The following is an 18,457-nucleotide window of genomic DNA, read 5'->3' on the forward strand; positions in this document are numbered from 1 at the left end:
CTGATTCTAATAAACCCTTATTGAAACACATAAAATACTGAGAGGATGTGCCAGGAAAGATGTTGAATGGATGTTCTCTCTCATGGATGGGGTGGGATAAGGTGCACAATTTTAAAATGATGGGCATTTAAAATGGCATTGAGGAGCAACTTTGATTTTGGAACTCTCTCACGGTGCAGGTTAGGTCATTGAATACATTCAAGACTGAGTTATACAGATTTTTTTACGAATAAGAGTGTAAAGGTTAACTGGGCGTGGGCAAGAAAGTGCTGGTAAGGCACGCACAATCAAATCAGCTGTAATCCTTTTGAATTATGGCACAAGTTTGGTGGGTGAATGGACTATTCCTGTTCTTATTTTTAATAATCTCATGAAAGCACACAGCCCAATCTGTCTCCATTGGGAAAGAATATTGCAATAAAAGTAAAAACTTATACAGTCAAACTCTGGTCAAAAATAAAAAAATTGTGATGTGCCTAAGATATATTGGCCATAACATCACTGTGTTCTTCATCAATATATTTTATGTTACCTTCCCTCCCAGATGTTTATAAGTGAAATATTGCTGAAAGGAGAGACATTAGTGAATTTTTATATCTTGCATCCATCAGGAAAACATAAGAATGTCTAACTTCAAATCATTCCAACATTTCACAGGTGTTGCCATGACAAAAAGCAATTGGGATCTATAGGGTCCTCAAGTTCCCAGGTAATTCAAATCTGAGTCAATATGCCAACCAATCAACTCCTTTTTCTCCTGCAGTATAAATTATGGTGATCATTTGACGCTTGGCATTCAACGTTCTTGTGTTTGTCATCATAAGAAAGGCAAACTGCTTCGGAAGCTTGTAACTTTTGTCAGCAATGGTTATACGTTGCATAACATGATGAATATTTATGAGAAGAATGTTTTCTGTACTCAAATTTGGGGTCTGTCATGCAGAATAATCTGCTTATGCTTCAATATTTAAATGAATTTCCTGCCTATTCATAGGCACACTTCCTGTTCTAGATATTACATGCTAGAAATTGATGTGCAATATTAAGTGGGCAGATACTCTGTAAAATGAGCTAACCTGATTATAAAGTGTGTCCTAGAAATCCATAATATGAAGACAGTAGTGAATCGATGATTTTAATTCCAGTGTACTCATGATGCACTGAGCTGGGAATGCATTTGGGGTGTGGAAAACTTTGCAAAAACTGAAAGATTTTCTTGTATAACTAAGTCAGTAGAATTTTCATGGTCAATTCATTATGGAAATGATGACTAATTAACTCAGTATTGAATAAATTAAGTCAGGTTTTGTCAACTAGTTCAGTTATTTTTCCAAGTCAAATTAATAATTTAATTTTTTTTTCCAGAAAAAATGTGTAACATATTTGAGCATATTTATTTTCACATTATTATGTGAAAGATAATTAGCTGCTTAACACCTGTCATTAAATCATACAAAATGATAGATAATAATCAAGAAGAAAAAATAACACACTTCATGTGGGGATAGTACTGCAGCTTTAATGACTTTTCTATTTTGTTTGATACTTCCAGGAAGGGGCAACAAATTGTTTTGCAAGTATTAATATTCCTTTTTGGAATGTAAGGGAGTATCATTCACATTCATGTGGCACACAAACAGTGATTAATATTTTATAAATTAGCTTAAAATTGGAAGTGTAATGACTGAGAGCAAGCCAAATCACAATGAAAGATACCATAGCAATTATGTACATGTATATTTATATATGTATACTGTCTCTTGGATGAGTAGCAACCTATTATCAGTAATAGGCTATTATGATGATAGATAACCTATCTTTTGAGATTCTAGCTTAATGCACACTCCAGCAGTTTCACCCAAACCTCGAACATTAGCTATCATCTTTAGATTGACGAGAATGACAGCAGTGTGTGGCATGTCTGCATGGATAGCTACAGACATTTACTTTTATCTGACTGAATACATTTAATGCAATCCACTTGAAAAATGCAAAATGTCCCTTTCGGAGCAACTCACAACCCATCATTTCACAAAACACTATTTTCAGCAAAACCTAAAGGACACCTCACTAGGTGTCTGATTCGTTACTGAGTTGAAAGTGAACTTAAAAGTTTGCTGTGCTTTAAAGAATATATACACAATGTCCACTGCTTGTGCCATGCAGTTATCACAAAATGGAGCTGACCAATTGGCATTTCCGTTGATATCAGTTGTAATTGCAAGGTGCTGCTTATTACTCATAATCCTGTCTACGGCATAATATCTTTTTACAGGCTTCACAGCTTTAATAATTGCAGGATTTAATCTCTTATCCTAGTTCAGGACACAGCATGCGAGTTTATTTTTCTTATTCTGCTGGTTTCCTTTCCCACTATGCATTCAGTTGGCTTAAAGGTCAGCTTCACATGGGAGAGCCAATCAAGCATCTCAAAGAAGCACAACATTGGAGAATAGAGATAGCCCAAAGGTCAAACAATCAGCTGACCAAATGCTGAATGCAATGCAGCATAAACTTCTCATATGAATGCCCATGTCATTCCAGTCTTCTCCTGTTGAGGCAGATAAGGACTTCAGTGTTCCATTAGATTTTTTTTCTCTATTGTTCCCATACAATTAGACATGTTGAAAGAAAACCCAGGAGACAGGGGCTAGTGGAACTGAGTATGGATATTGAAATAATCTTGCCAGATAGTAATATATTTGTCCATTTGTCTCTCTCCTTATAATTAGTACACAAGTGTCAAATGGCATGGAGGAAAAGGGTGTCTCTGCAGCTACAAGAATGCAGTGTCTAGCAGACCTGTGCTAACAGTGATTAATGATCATTGCTATCTTTTGATTGTTACAGAGCATGTAATCACCTCCCATTCTCCAACCACTGGGAGAGAACTTCACTTCAAAACAAAATTAAGAAGTACAGATAGTTCTCCTATAATGCTGTAATTGTATTGCTGTGTGACGTTGTGTTATGGAAAATCACGTAAGAAAAATAATGGAACCTGTAGGAAAAACAGGGTTGGGGCAAACCACCAAAAACATCAGTTAAAAATCAAAATAAACATAGCAGTTAATCTAATGTAAATGATAGCACAATCTAAGTAAAATTTTAAATCATATATTTCAATGAAAGAATACAGTAAATTTAATATTTGAAGGGGCTTCTGAATTGAAAAACAGCACTGGCCCTGTTGCTGAATTCAATGCTATTTAAATGCTCTCACGGCTTCTAACTTTCGTTTCCAGCTAGGAAAACACTTCATAATGTGAATAAAGACATTCAAACTATGGGATTTCTCCCCAACAAACTTATTCCCAAAAACATTTCCAAAGAGAAAGAAAAAATAGCAGGAAGTTTTCTCTTGGCGCGAGTCAAGGCTCCTTTTTTTGAGAGGTGCCCAAAGGGCTGGGATGCTGTGAGCGGCTGGAGGTTTTGAAGGATTTGGGGTTTCAGAATGAGAGTCCAAGACTCTCAGATTCTCTCTCTCCTGACCGCCCCCCCCACCCCTTTCAAATGGAACTTGGGTCAGGCATAACTTGGGGATGAGTGAGGTGGGGAGAGTTGAGGGTCGCCAATGGCTCGTCCTAGTGTCACACCTTCCCCCTTCCACACACATACAACCTCTCTTGTAAAATTGCTGAGTGTTGAAGCTTCAGGCAGCCAGCAACTGAGCCTCTGCTTAACAAAATACCCTACTTACTCTCCAACACTCACTAAACATTGCTGCATTTGCACCTTTGTTTGCTCCCTAACTCTCCCTCTCTGTCTTTCTCTCTCTATCTCTCTTTGTCTCTCTGTCTGTCTGTCTCTCTCTCTGTTTCTCTCTCTCTCTCTCTCTCCCTCTCTCTCTCTCTCACACACACACACACACACACACTCTATCTCTGTCTGTTTCCCTCTGTCTCTGTCTGTCTGTCTGTCTCTCTCTCTCTCTCTCACTCTCTCTCTCTCTCTCTCTATCTATCTCTATGTCTCTCTCTCTCTTGCCACCTACTCCTTGCCTCGCTCCCCTACCCTCCCCAACTTGGTGCATGATCCCAGTAAGCATTCCGACAAAGTATTCTAATGCTCACTTCCCCTGAGTGCAATGGGAGTTGATCTGAGATGGAGTTCTTTGTCAATTTGGTGGAGAGTGGTGTGGTGTTACCCCTGAAACAATTAAACTGTTAGCCCTGGGAGCAGGTTCGAGGCTGTCAGTTTGTCAGGTGGTAGGCGAGGTGTCAAATAAGAGGGCTGCTTTATCCTGATGGTGTTGAGTTTCTTGAGTGTAGTGGGACATGCATTCATCCAGGTATGTGGAAAGTATTCCATCAAACTGCTGATTTGTGCTTTCAAAATGGTGGAGAGGCTTTGGCAGATATCATCTGTTATGATACAATCTGGTATGGTATTCCTAGGCTCTAATCTGATGTTGTAGCCACAGTATTTGTATAGCTAGCGCAGTTTCTGATGGATGGTAAATCCTTGCACAAGGATATTGATAGAGGACCATATTGTGACTTTTATGTCAATGAACATCAAAAGACAATAGTTAGCTTCTGTCTTGTTGGATGTTGTCTTTGCCTGCCACTTCCATGCTGCAAGCTGCACTGTCATGTATAAGAACACCGTGAGGGCAGAGCTGGATGGTAGGGATTGTGCTAATGTAGCAATGGGCTCCTCCCAGCGGGTCGCCTCCTCCCTTCCTGTCTAAGGTAAGAACACAGTGATCTGCCAGGTTTCTTCTTTAAAGGTTTGGATGGTGAAGTATTTGTTAACTATGTTCAAGAAAATTTTCTTTATCAATATGTCAATGTTCCTTTTAAAGAAGGAAGAAAACTTGACCTTCTCTTGGTAATAAGGCAAGGCAAATGACTGAAGTGATAATAGGGGAACATTTTGGGTCTTGTGATCAAAATTCTAAAAATAGCTATGGAAAAGGATAAGCCTTCCATAAAAGTCAATGTTTTTTAATTGGAATATGGCAAATTCAAATGGTATGGAGCAAAGATGTTCAAAAATTGATTGGAGTAGACAGTTTGTAGGTAAAGGAACTTCTGCTAAGTGGGAGGCTTTTACAATTGTGATAATGAGAGTTCAGAGGCATTATATTCCTGTTAGTGTGAAAGATAAGGCTAGGGAATCATGGATGAATAAAGATATTGAGGCCCTAGTTAAGAATAAAAAGAATCATATAAGAAATATAGACAACTAGGTTCAAATGAATCTCTTGAATAGTATAAAGAGTGTAAGAGCACGCTGAAGTTTGAAGTCAGGATGGTAAATAGGGGATATGAGATGGCCTTGACAGATAAGGTTAAGCATAATTTAAAGAGATTCTACAAGTATGTTAGGAGCAAGAGAGCAACTAGAGAAAGAGCTGGGCCCATTAAAGATCAAAGAGGTCATCTTTGTGTTGAACCTCAGGAGGTGGGAGAGATATTAAATGAATATTTTGTGTCAGTTTTTACTGTGGAGAAAGAAATAGAAGATAGAGACCTCCGGGAAATAAATATTGATGTTTTGAAAGCATTTCACATTACAGAAAAGGAAGTTCAGGACGTCTTAAAGAATATAAAGGTGGATAAATCTCTGGGACCTGATCCAGTGTATCCCAGAATGCTGCAGAAAGTTAGAGAAGAAATTGCCAGGCCCTGGCAGAAATATTTGCCTCATCCATAACTACAGGTGAGGTGCTGGCTGACTGGAGAGTGGCTAATGTTATGCTTTTGTTTAAGAAAGGATGTAAGGAGAAACGTGGGACCCTATAGACCTGTGAGTCTGACTTCGGTTGTGGGTAAGATGTTGGAGGTGATTCTGAAAAATAAGATTTATATGCAGTTGAGGAGGCAAGGGCTCATTAAGGGTAGTCAGCATGATTTTGTACGAGGAAAATCGGATCTCACAAACTTGATTGATTTTTTGAGGAAGTAACCAAGAAGATTGGTGAGGGCAGAGCGGTCAAAGAACTTAGTAGAGCCTTTGACAAGGCTCCACATGGTAGACTAATTAGTAAAAGTAGCTCACATTGGGATTCAGCTTGAGCTTGACAATTGGATACAAAATTGGCTTAGTGGCAGAAGACAGAGAGTGATGGTGGAGGGAAGTTTTTCACAATGCAGGCCTGTCACCAGTGAAGTTCCACGGGGATCAGTGCAGGATCCATTTTGCTTATCATTTACATAAATGACTTAAATGAGAATGCAAAAGTCATGTTTAGTAAGTATGCAGATGGCACCAAAATTGGTGGTAGAGTGGACGGTGACAAAGGATATCTAAGATTACAAAAAGATCTTGATCAGTTGGATCAATGTACTTCAAAGTGGCAGATGGAAATTATTTTGGATTAATGCGAGGATTTGCATTTTGGTAAAACAAACAAGGGGACGACTTACTCAATCAAAAGTAGGGCTTGAGTAGTGATGGAGAACAGGGAGACCTAGGGATTCATGTACATAATTCTTAGCAGTTTGCTTCACATGTAGACAGGGTAGTTAAGAAGATGTTTGACAAGCTTGCTTTTATTGCTCAGACCTTTCAGTATAGGAGTTGGGACATCATGTTGACGTTGTAAACTACATTGGTGAGGCCACTTCTGGAGTGCTGTGACCAGAACTGTAACATCCTGTTATAGGCAAGATATTAGTAAGCTGGAGATGTTTTGGAAAAGACTTACCAGTATGTTGCCGATAATGAAGGGTTTGAGTTATAAGGAGAGGCTGGATATGCTGGAACCTTTTTCACTGGAAGGTAGGAGGATGAAGGGTGACTTTATAGAGGTTTATAAAATAATGAGGGATATAGATAAAGCGCATGACAGGTATCTTTACCCTAGGGTGGGGAATTTCAAGAATAGGGGACATATCGTCATGGTGAGAGGAGAAAGATTTAAAAAAGACATGGGGGCAACTTTTTCACACAGAGTGATTTGAATGTGAAATGAACTTCCAAAGGAAGTGGTGGATGTGGGTGCAGCTACAATACTTAAAAGACATTTGGGTAAGTAAATGAATAGCAAAGGGTTAGAAGGATATGAGTCAAGCAGCAGCAGGTGGCACTAGTTTAGTTTGGGATTATAATTGGCATGGACTGGTTGGACTGAAGGGTCTGTTTCCATTGCTGTATGATTCCAAGACTGTATGGGTCTTGCCCCAAACCTATCCCATCAAGCTCAAAATTGAAGACAGGCGAAATGTAGCCCTTAAATGGCCATTAATTGGTGACTGAAAGGCTTTAAACTGGGCAAAGCCATGTGGGCTGCCTTAAGCCTTTGCTGTGTTTAATATTAGTCAATCACATTTAGGCACGAAGGTAATGGGAACATCATTCAACACATTTGAAAAATAGAAGGTCAGCTATGCAGTATTATTGCGTAAAGCAAAGGCTTGAAGGATCAGACATCTCTAGATCTAGCTTTTCATGAAGAAATGATAAGGCACACAGGTCATTACGTGCAGATTGAGAGCTCAATGTTTCTTTTATTCTGAGGGCTGTTTCTCAAATTTCCTTGGGATCTACATTTTGATTTTTGATAGGTTCCTTCTGGCTTCAAGGCACCTTAAATTTAAATGAATAGGTTAGAAGGCGAATTGCTCTCGAAGTTGAAATTTGCAACCTTAGTCCTTGACTGCATGAAAGAATATTAAAGAAATGAGAAAAATGAAGCTGGGCATACAGTCACGGATATAACAACAATTAAACATTTTTTTCTGTATTCACCTCTCTAGCGTCTGCCTTTCAGTTCACGCCACCTCTCCCACCCAGCCTCACTCCCACCTTCTCAGTTTCCTCCAGTTGCTGACCTTAAAGCAAATTCAAGATCAGGAAAGTCAGAATTTTCTAATTGACTAAACTCCCAATTTATTTTATATACGTCTTATTTGGAGAAAAAAAACGTACATTTTGACAACCAAAAAATGCTTGCGTTCAACGAGTGCTTCAATTATTGAAACGTTAAAAGAAAAGTTTAAGCGGAGATTGGGGGAGAGGGGGTAGGCAGAGAAACCTCCAATATTGTACAGAAGCTGAATTTGATCCAGTATGGCTTCCTGACACCCCCCTGATGAACTGAAAATACAAGCGCAGAAACATTTCTTTTGGTCAAAATGGAAGATCAGCAATTCTGGAATTATTGCACCTGTAATTCATGTCTTGGTCGCCATATCCTACAAAATTTCAGAATGGGGAAACAAATTTAAACAGGATCGCCTATATCTTTACAGTTTTGCGGGCTACTAGAAACTCTTCGGTAGCAGATTCGCTTAGCATCCGTTTATTTTTAGTGCTGATCGGAACCCATTCCTTGGGCTTTTAACTTTTTGGATTAGGCAGAAAGTGGGTGGGGGCAGTCACCCTGTGCCATTCCAGCCTTAGAGATTAGACTTTATTGTCACATGTACTCAAGTACAAAAGTACAGGAGTCCAGAGAAAAGTTTTCAATGTCACTGCTCACAGTGCCATCTTAGGTATAGGTCAATAGGTACAAGAACGAGGTAGAAAGAAATAAGGAATAAGTTAAAAGTTAAACATTATAGTCACTCTCAGTATAATGTAAAAACAAAGAAATAAAGTTAAAAGTTAAATGTTGTAGTCCTTCTTAGTATTAAGCTGAAAAATAAAGAAATATAGCGACAGGGTTAGTCCTAACCCTATCACATCCTCCTAAAGCAGTTGAGGGCTGTATAAGTGTATATAAATTGAATTACATTGACAGCACTCCAAAGAACAGGGTAGGATCCATCCCACTTGGCAGACGTTGCTCTGTAATCTTTCCTTTGAGGGGGACGTCTAAGCCGAGCAGAAGAGTTTCTTAGAGTTCACCGAGAAAGTCAAGGCTGCCTTGAGCTCTTCCCAACATTCCTTTCTAAATTCTGAGTAGAATCGTGTCAGAATTAGAAAAGTTAACTTTGTTTCCCTCCACAGATTCTGCCAAACCTGCTCACTTTCTCCAGCACCTCCTGTTTTACAAATCTCCAGCATCCACTGTATTTTGCTTTTATTACATTTCATATTTATTCATTGGATGTGGGTATTATAGAGTCATAAAGTTGTACAGCATGGAAACAGACCCTTCGGTCCAACCTGTCCATGCCGACCGGATATCCCAACCCAATCTAGTTCCACCTGCCAGCACCCGGCCCATATCCCTCCAAAGCCTTCCTATTCATATACCCATCCAAATGCCTTTTAAATGTTGCAATTGTACCAGTTTCCACCACATCTTCTGGCAGCTCATTCCAAACACATACCACCCTCTGCATGAAAAGGTTGCCCCTTAGGTCTCTTTTATATCTTTCCCCCCTCATCCTAAGCCTAGATCCTCTAGTTCTGTACTCCCCGACCCCAGGGAAAAGACTTTGTCTATTTATCCTATCTATGCCCCTCATAATTTTGTAAATCTCAATAAGGTCACCCCTCAGCCTCTGATGCACCAGGGAAAACAGTCCCAGCCTGTTCAGCCTCTCCCTTTAGCTCAGATCCTCCAACCCTGGCAACATCCTTGTAAATCTTTTCTGAACCCTTTCAAGTTTCACAACATCTTTCCAATAGGAAGGAGACCAGAATTGCACACAATATTCCAACAGTGGCCTAACCAATGTCCTGTACAGCCACAACATGACCTCCCAACTCCTGTACTCAATACTCTGACCAATAAAGGAAAGCATACCAAACGCCTTCTTCACGATCCTATCTTGCGACTCTACTTTCAAGGAGCTATGAACCTGCACTCCAAGGTCTCTTTGTTCAGCAACACTCCCTAGAACCTTGCTGTTAAGTGTATAAGTCCCGCTAAGATTTGCTTTCCCAAAATGCAGCATCTCGCATTTATCTGAATAAAACTCCATCTGCCTTTTCTCACCCCATTGGCCCACCTGGTCCAGATCCTGTTGTAATCTGAGGTAACCCTCTTCGCTGTCTACTACACCTCCAATCTTGGTATCATCTGCAAACTTACTAACTGTACCTCTTATGCTCACATCCAAATCATTTATGTAAATGACAAAAAGTAGAGGACCTAGCACTGATCCTTGTGGCACTCCACTGATCACAGGCCTCCAGTCTGAAAAACAACCCTATACCATCACCCTCTGTCTTCTGCCTTTGAGCCAGTTCTGTATCCAAGTGGCTAGTTCTCCCTGTATTCCACGAGATCTAACCTTGCGCCCATGTCTCCCATGGGGAACCTTGTTGAACGCTGGAATGCTGGAAAGATTATTTGCTACCCATCCCTGGTTGCTCTTGAGAACATGGAGTTAAGTCCCTTTCTTGAACTGCCTCAGTCCATGGTGGTATACCCATAGTCAGCCCTCAAGACCATGTGAGAACCCCGCCCTTTGAGCTAACTGTTGTGTGATTTTCACCAGACACTGCCACTTACTTTGATACAGCTGAACATCCAGCTATGGATTATAAATGAGGCCTGTGGGTAAAAAATGTCTACACATGAAACTTGTGACAGTAGAGGCAATTTTATTGGTCCTTGATTGTACTTAAAGCTGATGGGAGATGGGGTGTATTCAAAGTCTGAGTGAAACGTGAATGTGTGTAGAATTCTCCCATTTGCATTCAGTCAGAGAAAAAAAGTCAGCACTCCTCTTGAATGGATTTCGCCTCACAGAATTATTAAAGCACAGAAGGAGCCCATTCAGCTTCTGTGTTTGCATTGACCCTCTAACTTAAAGAATCTTGTGCTATTTTCCCATCTTTGCTCCCAAATCCTGCATGTTCTGCTTTTATTAAAAAATTGTATTTTGATTTCATTTTCAATTTCTTAATTGAATCTATTTCTACCATGCCGTTAGGCAGTGCTTTCCAAACTTTAGTACCTTGCTATCTGAAAATCTTTATCTCACATTTTTTTTTGCCAGTTATAATAACTCTGTGCCCTCTTGCTCCCAATTCTTTCATTAATGAGAACAATTTCCCCCTATTCTGTGCAGAATGCTCGCGACTTTGAATATTTTTACCACATACCCTCTCAGCTTTCTCTTTTCTGAGGAAAACAGCCCTGACTTCTCTGGTTTATCTCATACTGAAGTTCCCCATCTTTGGGAACCGTTCTCATCAATCTTTTCTGATTTCTGTATGCCTTACCTACAATGTACTGCTCAAACCAAATGCAGTACTTCAGCAGAGGCTGAACTAGTGTCTTATAGAGGGTCAGCATAACCTCCAGGCTCAGTCAGGCCAGAATATTGTGTGCTTTATTAAATGGTCTCTCAGTCTGACCTGCTCCCATCAACAAAACATGCACATATCCACCAGGTTATGCAAATCTTTTGGAGATGCACTCTTTATTTTCTATTGTTCTTGCTACCATTCTTGAGAGAATGTCCTGTCATCTAGACTTGCTTATTTGAAGACCAAATTGCAGGCAAATATGCTTTGGAATAAACTTTAGAGCCTTCAGTGTCGCTGACTGGTACCCCATTAAAGGCTTCAACCTGTATCCCATGCAGCAGTTCAACTTCGCAGAAGAGTAAAATGATCTTTGGTGTACTTACATCTTGGCATAACCATCTCCTCTTTGAAGTTTTACGTTCTTTGTGCTCTGCACTTCCAGTGAAACCTGTCTCAGCATTATCAAACACGTGTTTTTGTGCGTGGCCAGATTCTTCAGAAATTCTGTTTAAATAAACTGCTTCAGTATTGGTGCAAATTGCTTCACCAGTTCCTTTCATGTTATGTACACCCCTATAGTTCTGGATTTGGGACTGACTTCGCAGGCTTTTTACCTTCACTGCTTGAATAGTCCTTTCAATGTGCATGGAATATGTAATTGGGCAAGCAAAGTGGAGTACTGCTGTAAACCTGAGGCCTACAAAGCAGTAATAACCCCTCTCTTCTTGTCCTTAGAGGTGGTAAATAAAGGGCAGTGAAAACAGAGATTGGAGGCACATAAGTCTCCATTTCACAAATATTCTGCTTGTGTGCTTCAGCTTGCTAAGTATTACATACTCAAGCAGCATAGTATTCCAGAATTCCATTGAACTCTCTGCCCTAGGCATGTGCACAAGACCTTCTGGCCATATATGGATTTCTAAGCCTCCAGGACAGTAGACAGAAGACACATGCTCATTATGAGTCAGTAGTATCCTTTTCCACAGAGAACAGACATGGATGGTCATCTTGGTCTCTTGCCAAATGACAATACCACTACATCACCATCTTGTAGTTAACTGTTTTTGATTTAATTGCTTCTCGTAATAATAAATAGTGAAGACTAAACAACTAATTGAATTATTAACCATAGTAGATCAATAAACATATCAGTAGAGTGTGCTGCATATCCACATCCTGTTTAAGGAAGTTTGCAATGTTTGCAAAAACATTTTTGTTTTGATATTTCATTAAAGGTTTAATTTCTAGTTTATTTTGTAAATTTCAGACATGCTGAGTCAACATCCTGAGAAAAGCTTGCAGACATCTCCCAGTTAAGAATGTGCAGACTTCTTGCACTTTATTTTGTAAAATTGTCGAGTGGAATGGTTGACCCGATGGTCCATTTTAACTTTTGCTATTTTAAAGAAATGCAGAGCAATGTTTTTTTGGCTCACATTTACCATTAAAGTTCCAGTATATCAGAATGTAATTTCCCAAAAGAGATAACCTACAATGTTGGTTTTCAGCTGTGGATTGCAAATGAGGCCTGAGGGTTAAAAATGTCCAGACGTGAAATTTGTGGCGGGATAGGCAATTGTATTGGTCCTTGATGGTACTGAAAGGTAATGGGAGGTGGGGTATATTCAAAGTCTTGGTGAAAAGTGAATGGGACACTGTTTAGACTTTCATTTGCACTCAGTCAGAAAAGAAAGTCAGCACTCCTCTTGACTGGAATTCACCTCACAGAATTATTAAAGTACAGAAGGAACCCATTCAGCCTTCTATGTTTGCATTGGTCCACTAAGTGAAAGTATCTTTATGCACTAAGTAGGAAATTAGAAACTGTATTTTATTTACAAGTTGTATCAAAACGTAACACTTATTCTTTTTCTTTCTAGTTTGTCATGCATTCCTTCAGACATTCTCACTGTGTGAGAACTCTTCAAGGCAGGGATCTGCTGCTGCCTTGTCTATATGGTCAGGCTTCATGTTTGATCCATTAGACTACTTCACTACCTGGGAGAATAAGTTCTTGTAATATTTGCCCACATGTATCTCCTTCCCTAATCAAAGTTTTTGCAGCAAGGTATGACTGATCAGGTCATGTCCACTCAGCTAAGGTGTGTCCACTCAGCAATCCAAGAATTGCCTTTATTTTACAATATATATTTAGATCATGAAGAATTAGAAGAAAATTGTCATGTGTCAAGAAGATATTCTGTCGCTTACTTTAATTCAGATAATTCCGTTACCTTTGAAGAATAAAAATTCAGTTACTGTTGTACCAAAACTGTACATAATACCAAAACCATCCTGGAGCAAAAAGTCTCTTTCCTCCACTCTACATACCACTCCCACCTCCCAAAATTGTAAGATGCTCCTAACAATCATTAACCTCCATTGTTTCTCCTCTTCCCCTTGCTCAACAAATCTAACATACAGCCGTGCCTTCCCTCATGCCAGCCTTGAACTCGTGCCACTCTATGTTTTTCTCTTCCTGTGATATTTACCCTGAGATGATCCATTTCCTAATTTCTGGCATTTGTTCCTATAAAATTGCTGAGAACTCCGCTTTCTTTCCCTGGCTATCTTCGGGCTGCCTTTGTAAATGCCTTCTCTTATGCAGGTGATCTTACCTCCTTTCCATATTGTTGTCATCCCCCCACACCCCCCGTTCAAACAATGATTACTCTGATTCCTTTTTAGAATCAACCTTTCTCTCTATTCTGCTCCAACAATCTAAATGTAACCATAGGATCTCCTGCAATGGCTATGTAAGCACAGGAGGTCCTGAAGGGTCTGTTTCCATCTAATTTGCTGTGCTTCGATATTATAATCCAAGGACATGGGATTGGATTCCACAAACATACCAAGTGGTATGCATTTGTTGTCTCTGTAATATTAGATTGACTATCTAGCATCCAGTCTTAGAAGTGCTACAATTTCCTAAGTTAAACATTGGGAAGACTAAAACCATCATCTTGACCATAAATTTTTCATTGAATGACCCCTCTTGGTCTTCTGCCTAAGATAAAACCAAGTTGCTTGTGAATTTGGCATCCCATTCCACCACCCTCCTGAAATAAGCTCCTGATCTCAACACAAAGACCATCTACTTTCATGTTCACCTCAGTCCAGGGATTGCTGAAACCCTTAGACATAACTTTCCTCTCGATCTATCTATTCTGATGGTCTCCTAGATTCTCTACAAGTCGTCTTTAGAGAAGATTGTCTTGATGAAGGGCTCTGGCCCGAAACGTCGAATTTCCTGTTCCTTGGATGCTGCCTGACCTGCTGTGCTTTAACCAGCAACATATTTTCAGCTCTGGGAGGTTTAGTTTGTCCAAAATGCAGACAACAGACTGATCTTATCACCTAACTTGCTGTCTTAAATTGGTTCTGAGTCCATCAACACCCCAAATTTATAATTCTAATCCTCATCTACAGTACCGCCCCCATTCTATCTTACTGCTTTCTCTATCCCTCCAAACTGGCAGAACTCTGTTCCTTGCACTTATGATTCTTATACAAATATCACTCCCCAACCTTCCCCATGGAAATCATGTTATCACTTGTCTGGTCCTTTTGCTCTAAATACCTCTGCCTCTCTATTTCCTTGTCCATCTAATTACAATGAGGAAAAATAATATATATCCAAATTATAGTGGCATTTCAATGCAGCATCAATCTTCTTTATCTGTATGTATTCATGTTGTCCACATACGTTTTGTAATCATATCTTGACTTAACAAGGTGCAACATAGCACAATAGCACATCTCTGAGTATATGTGAATGAATGTGAGTGTGACGGTATGAGCTTGTTGATGCAACAGTGTATAGGTATGAGTGTGTAAATGTCAGCAAGTATTTGGGTAGGACAGGGAGTCACCTTTCATGTTTCCTGATTGAGGTGTGTTAATTTCACAGAATAACAGGTGTTCCAGTGTAGAAAGAGGCTATTCAGTCCAATGTGCCTGCATTGGTTTGTTAAATGAGCATCATTTTCTGATGCAAATTGCTTGCTTTTCCCCTATACTCTCCACATTAGTTTTATCCAAATAATCATCTAACACACACTTGAATGCCTCAATTGAACCAGTCTTCACCACATTTCCAGGCAGTGCATTCTGTACCCCGACTGCTTACTGAGTGAAAAGGTTGCTCCTCACTTCACCCCCTGCAAATCCCTTTAAATCTGTGCCTGCTTGTTCTTGTTCCTCCAACGTTTGTTTCTGCATTTAACCTACATCATATTATTATAATATTTTCTTTTAATGTGATGATGAAATGATTACCTCTGTTCACTCAAACCCTCAAGCTGTCAACTGAGCAGTTATTATTAGAGCTTATTAGTAATTTTAAAATTTCTGAACTATTGTTTAAAAATCACACCTCTTTCCACATGTAAAAAAATGGTTAATAATTCAGAAATTGCAATTATTCAGTGGAGTATTGTTAATGGAGACTAAATGATGATTTTAAGTTCTTATGGTGCTGTATAAGTGATTGTTTGAGAATCGTTAACACATTACTGCACAAATTTCAGTTCAAGATCTTCATATTGTCTCAATTATTAAAATGTGATGTGTTGTCTTGATATGATGCATAATTCAACAAAATTATAAGTTTACATTCAAGTGCTTCAGTAGACTGATCTATATGAAAACTGACCACAGTTCAGAGGTTAAATTGAATTTTATTCTCAAATTTTTAAATGTTCTAGAAAAACATCTGAAGTGCTTGTTTTAATCAGTAAAAGAGAGGACATTTTAAAACTGTATTGTATTTCTCTGACTCCAGCTGACAGCATATGGAGGGAAATTGATTTTCACCATCTCTGCCGACTCCACAGGACATCTCTCACACAATCAAAAGTCCCAAGTCATCCTCGAGGTTGGTGCTTCTAACTCACTATGTTTGTCTTTTCCAAATTAGAGGCCAGTTGTTCTTTCTAACTTTTTATTTATGTACAGAGTACAGTCACTATCAAATACTTATTCAAATGGTCATGAAACAAAAATTATTCAGAAGCATCGTGGATCAATTTTGGTCATTTGAATGCTAAAGTATGAAACTAATTTTGTTTGTAATGTAGGATGCATGCTAAAAATAATCCTTCATTTTTTTCCCCCTCATAAAATCATTCTTCAGTCATGAGTAGTGTTCATTCTCATTATCACAACCTTGGGTCAATGTTCATAAATAAGCTAGGCATTGATCTGTTCACACAGAGGTATATTTGCCTCTCTTCATTGATCTGAATGAAAAGAATATGTGAATCTTACACTCTGATCTCTCAGTGAGAAAGGTCTTGTTAGAGGATTGAACACGTAAACTATGCTGATAATTCAGTGCAGTACTGAAAGAGTACATGATTGGAGTGATTGGCCATCTTTTGGGTGAGATAATAAATTGAGAAAATATTAGTCGACTAGGATGCCATGATATCACTGAAGGAAGATAGTGGCCATTTCCCAATGGACCGACCAATTTTATCTCTCAAAAGCATCAATGAAACTATTACCCGACATTCATCAAATTGTGTTTTGATGTGAAGCATTTCAGATGTCTCGGATAAAAACAGAAAATGCTGGAGAAATGCAGCAGGTCTGGTAATATCTGTGGAAAGAGTTAACATTTCATATCCAGGAAGAGCCATTGGGCTTCAACCACTCACTTTTCTCCTTTGCAGATGCTGCCAGACCTGCTGAGTTTCTCCAGCATTTGCTGTTTTTATTTCACATGTCCAGCATCTGCTGTGTTTTTCTTTTTCATCAGCTGTATTTTTCTTTTATCCACATGCCTCAAGATATGTAAATGTGCTCTAAAATGTAAATCAATGCTTGCTTCCTCCCCTCCCCCCTCCCTTCCTTCTCTTCTCCATTCCCCCTTCCTCCCACCCACAAATCCCACTTTCCTTCCTCTTTCTACCTTTCAACAATGCTGCAATTATCTCATATTCTGTTACAATTGTTACAATCCATGCTGTTTAAAAATAATATTTTAGAAAGTGAATGCAGGGAAAGAGATTAAACATTTTTCTATCATTTAATTATTTGGTATAAGATTAAGTGAAGAACTCATTGAGATTTTGCAGGCAAATTGAAATCTTCTTTTTCTTGGGAGTATAGCAGTTAATTGGTCAGTGTTTGCTTATGTGTGTCTATGAACTCTGCTTCGTTATATTTGCTATTAGTCAGTGCTGTTAGACAAACAAAGATGAATCTGAAAGCAAACAGCAGCAAACTGGAAATGAGAGAGCAGAAATGGTAATAAAACAAATTAAGGTCCTGCATAGACAGATTGTGTTATTTCATCTCTGCATATATCTGAGGTGCATACATAATCTTGGTTACAAGAGTTGAGAATCATTGCCAACTGGGTCAGATCTGCTCTGGGATCAGTGATTCACCCCAACCAAACCTGTGCTGTACCGGGCAGGATGATCTCAGAAAGCCTCACACTCCTCAGGGATACGATTGCTCAGGTGCAGGACAGGGCCATGAATGCTTCCTCATCAGCCTGGAACAGGAGAAAACCTCTAACAGGATATAACACACCTACCTATGGGGCATGCTGTCCTGAATGGGCTCTGGGGAGGGAATTCACAGTTGAATCTGACTGATCTACACCAACATCATTAGTGCAGTCTCAATCAGTGGATCGGAATCAGAAAGTTTCCAGATCAAAGATTTACAAGGATGATGCAAGGGTTGGAGGGTTTGAGCTATAGAAGAGGGTGAATAGGCTGGGGCTGTTTTCCCTGGATCTTTGGAGGCTGAGGGGTGATCTTATTGAGGTTTATGAAATTGTGAGGGCATGGATAGAATAAATAATCAAGGCCTTTTCTCTGGGGTGGAGGAGTCCAGAACTAGAGGACATAGGTTTAGGGTGAGAAGGGAAAGATTTAAAAGGGACCTAAGGGGTAACTTTTTCACGCAAAGGGTGGTGCATGAATGGAATGAGCTGCTAGACGAAGTTGTGGAGACTGCTACAATTACAACATTTACAAGGCATCTGGATGGGTATATGAAAAGGAAGGGTTTAGAGGGATATGGGCCAAGTGCTGACAAATGGGACTAGATTAAATTAGGTTATGTGGTTGGCATGGACGAGTTGCACTGAAGGGTCTGTTTCTGTGCTGTATATCTCTACGACTCTAATGGCCCACTCTGTCCTGCCATGTATGTTGTGTAGAGCCTTTTGCTAAGTCCAATAGGAAGGTTGTAAACCTGAGAGGGGTGACTATTCCAGGCAATGGAATCCAATAGGTAAAAGTGCATAGATTCATGAGCATCTGTGACCTGTTCGAACTGGCCTCAGGAGCCAAGGTAAATTGAGGCAAAGACAAGGCCATTTGGGAACTGGGTTGAC

At 39.5% G+C, this 18,457-nt stretch overlaps 1 protein-coding gene across 4 annotated transcripts in view; it reads left to right on the forward strand.

Moving 5' to 3' along the window:
* The window catches only part of lama2 (laminin, alpha 2), a 393,314-nt gene that overhangs the window by 157,117 nt on the left and 217,740 nt on the right, over positions 1 to 18,457 (forward strand). For all 4 annotated transcript variants that reach the window (XM_060851112.1, XM_060851122.1, XM_060851132.1 and 1 more), the window contains exon 13: positions 15,884 to 15,976. In XM_060851112.1, coding sequence (XP_060707095.1) covers positions 15,884 to 15,976 — 93 coding nt within the window. The remainder of the gene's footprint in view (positions 1 to 15,883; positions 15,977 to 18,457) is intronic.

The sequence above is a fragment of the Hemiscyllium ocellatum genome, chromosome 3 (assembly GCF_020745735.1).
Source record: "Hemiscyllium ocellatum isolate sHemOce1 chromosome 3, sHemOce1.pat.X.cur, whole genome shotgun sequence".
Lineage (NCBI taxonomy): Eukaryota > Metazoa > Chordata > Chondrichthyes > Orectolobiformes > Hemiscylliidae > Hemiscyllium > Hemiscyllium ocellatum.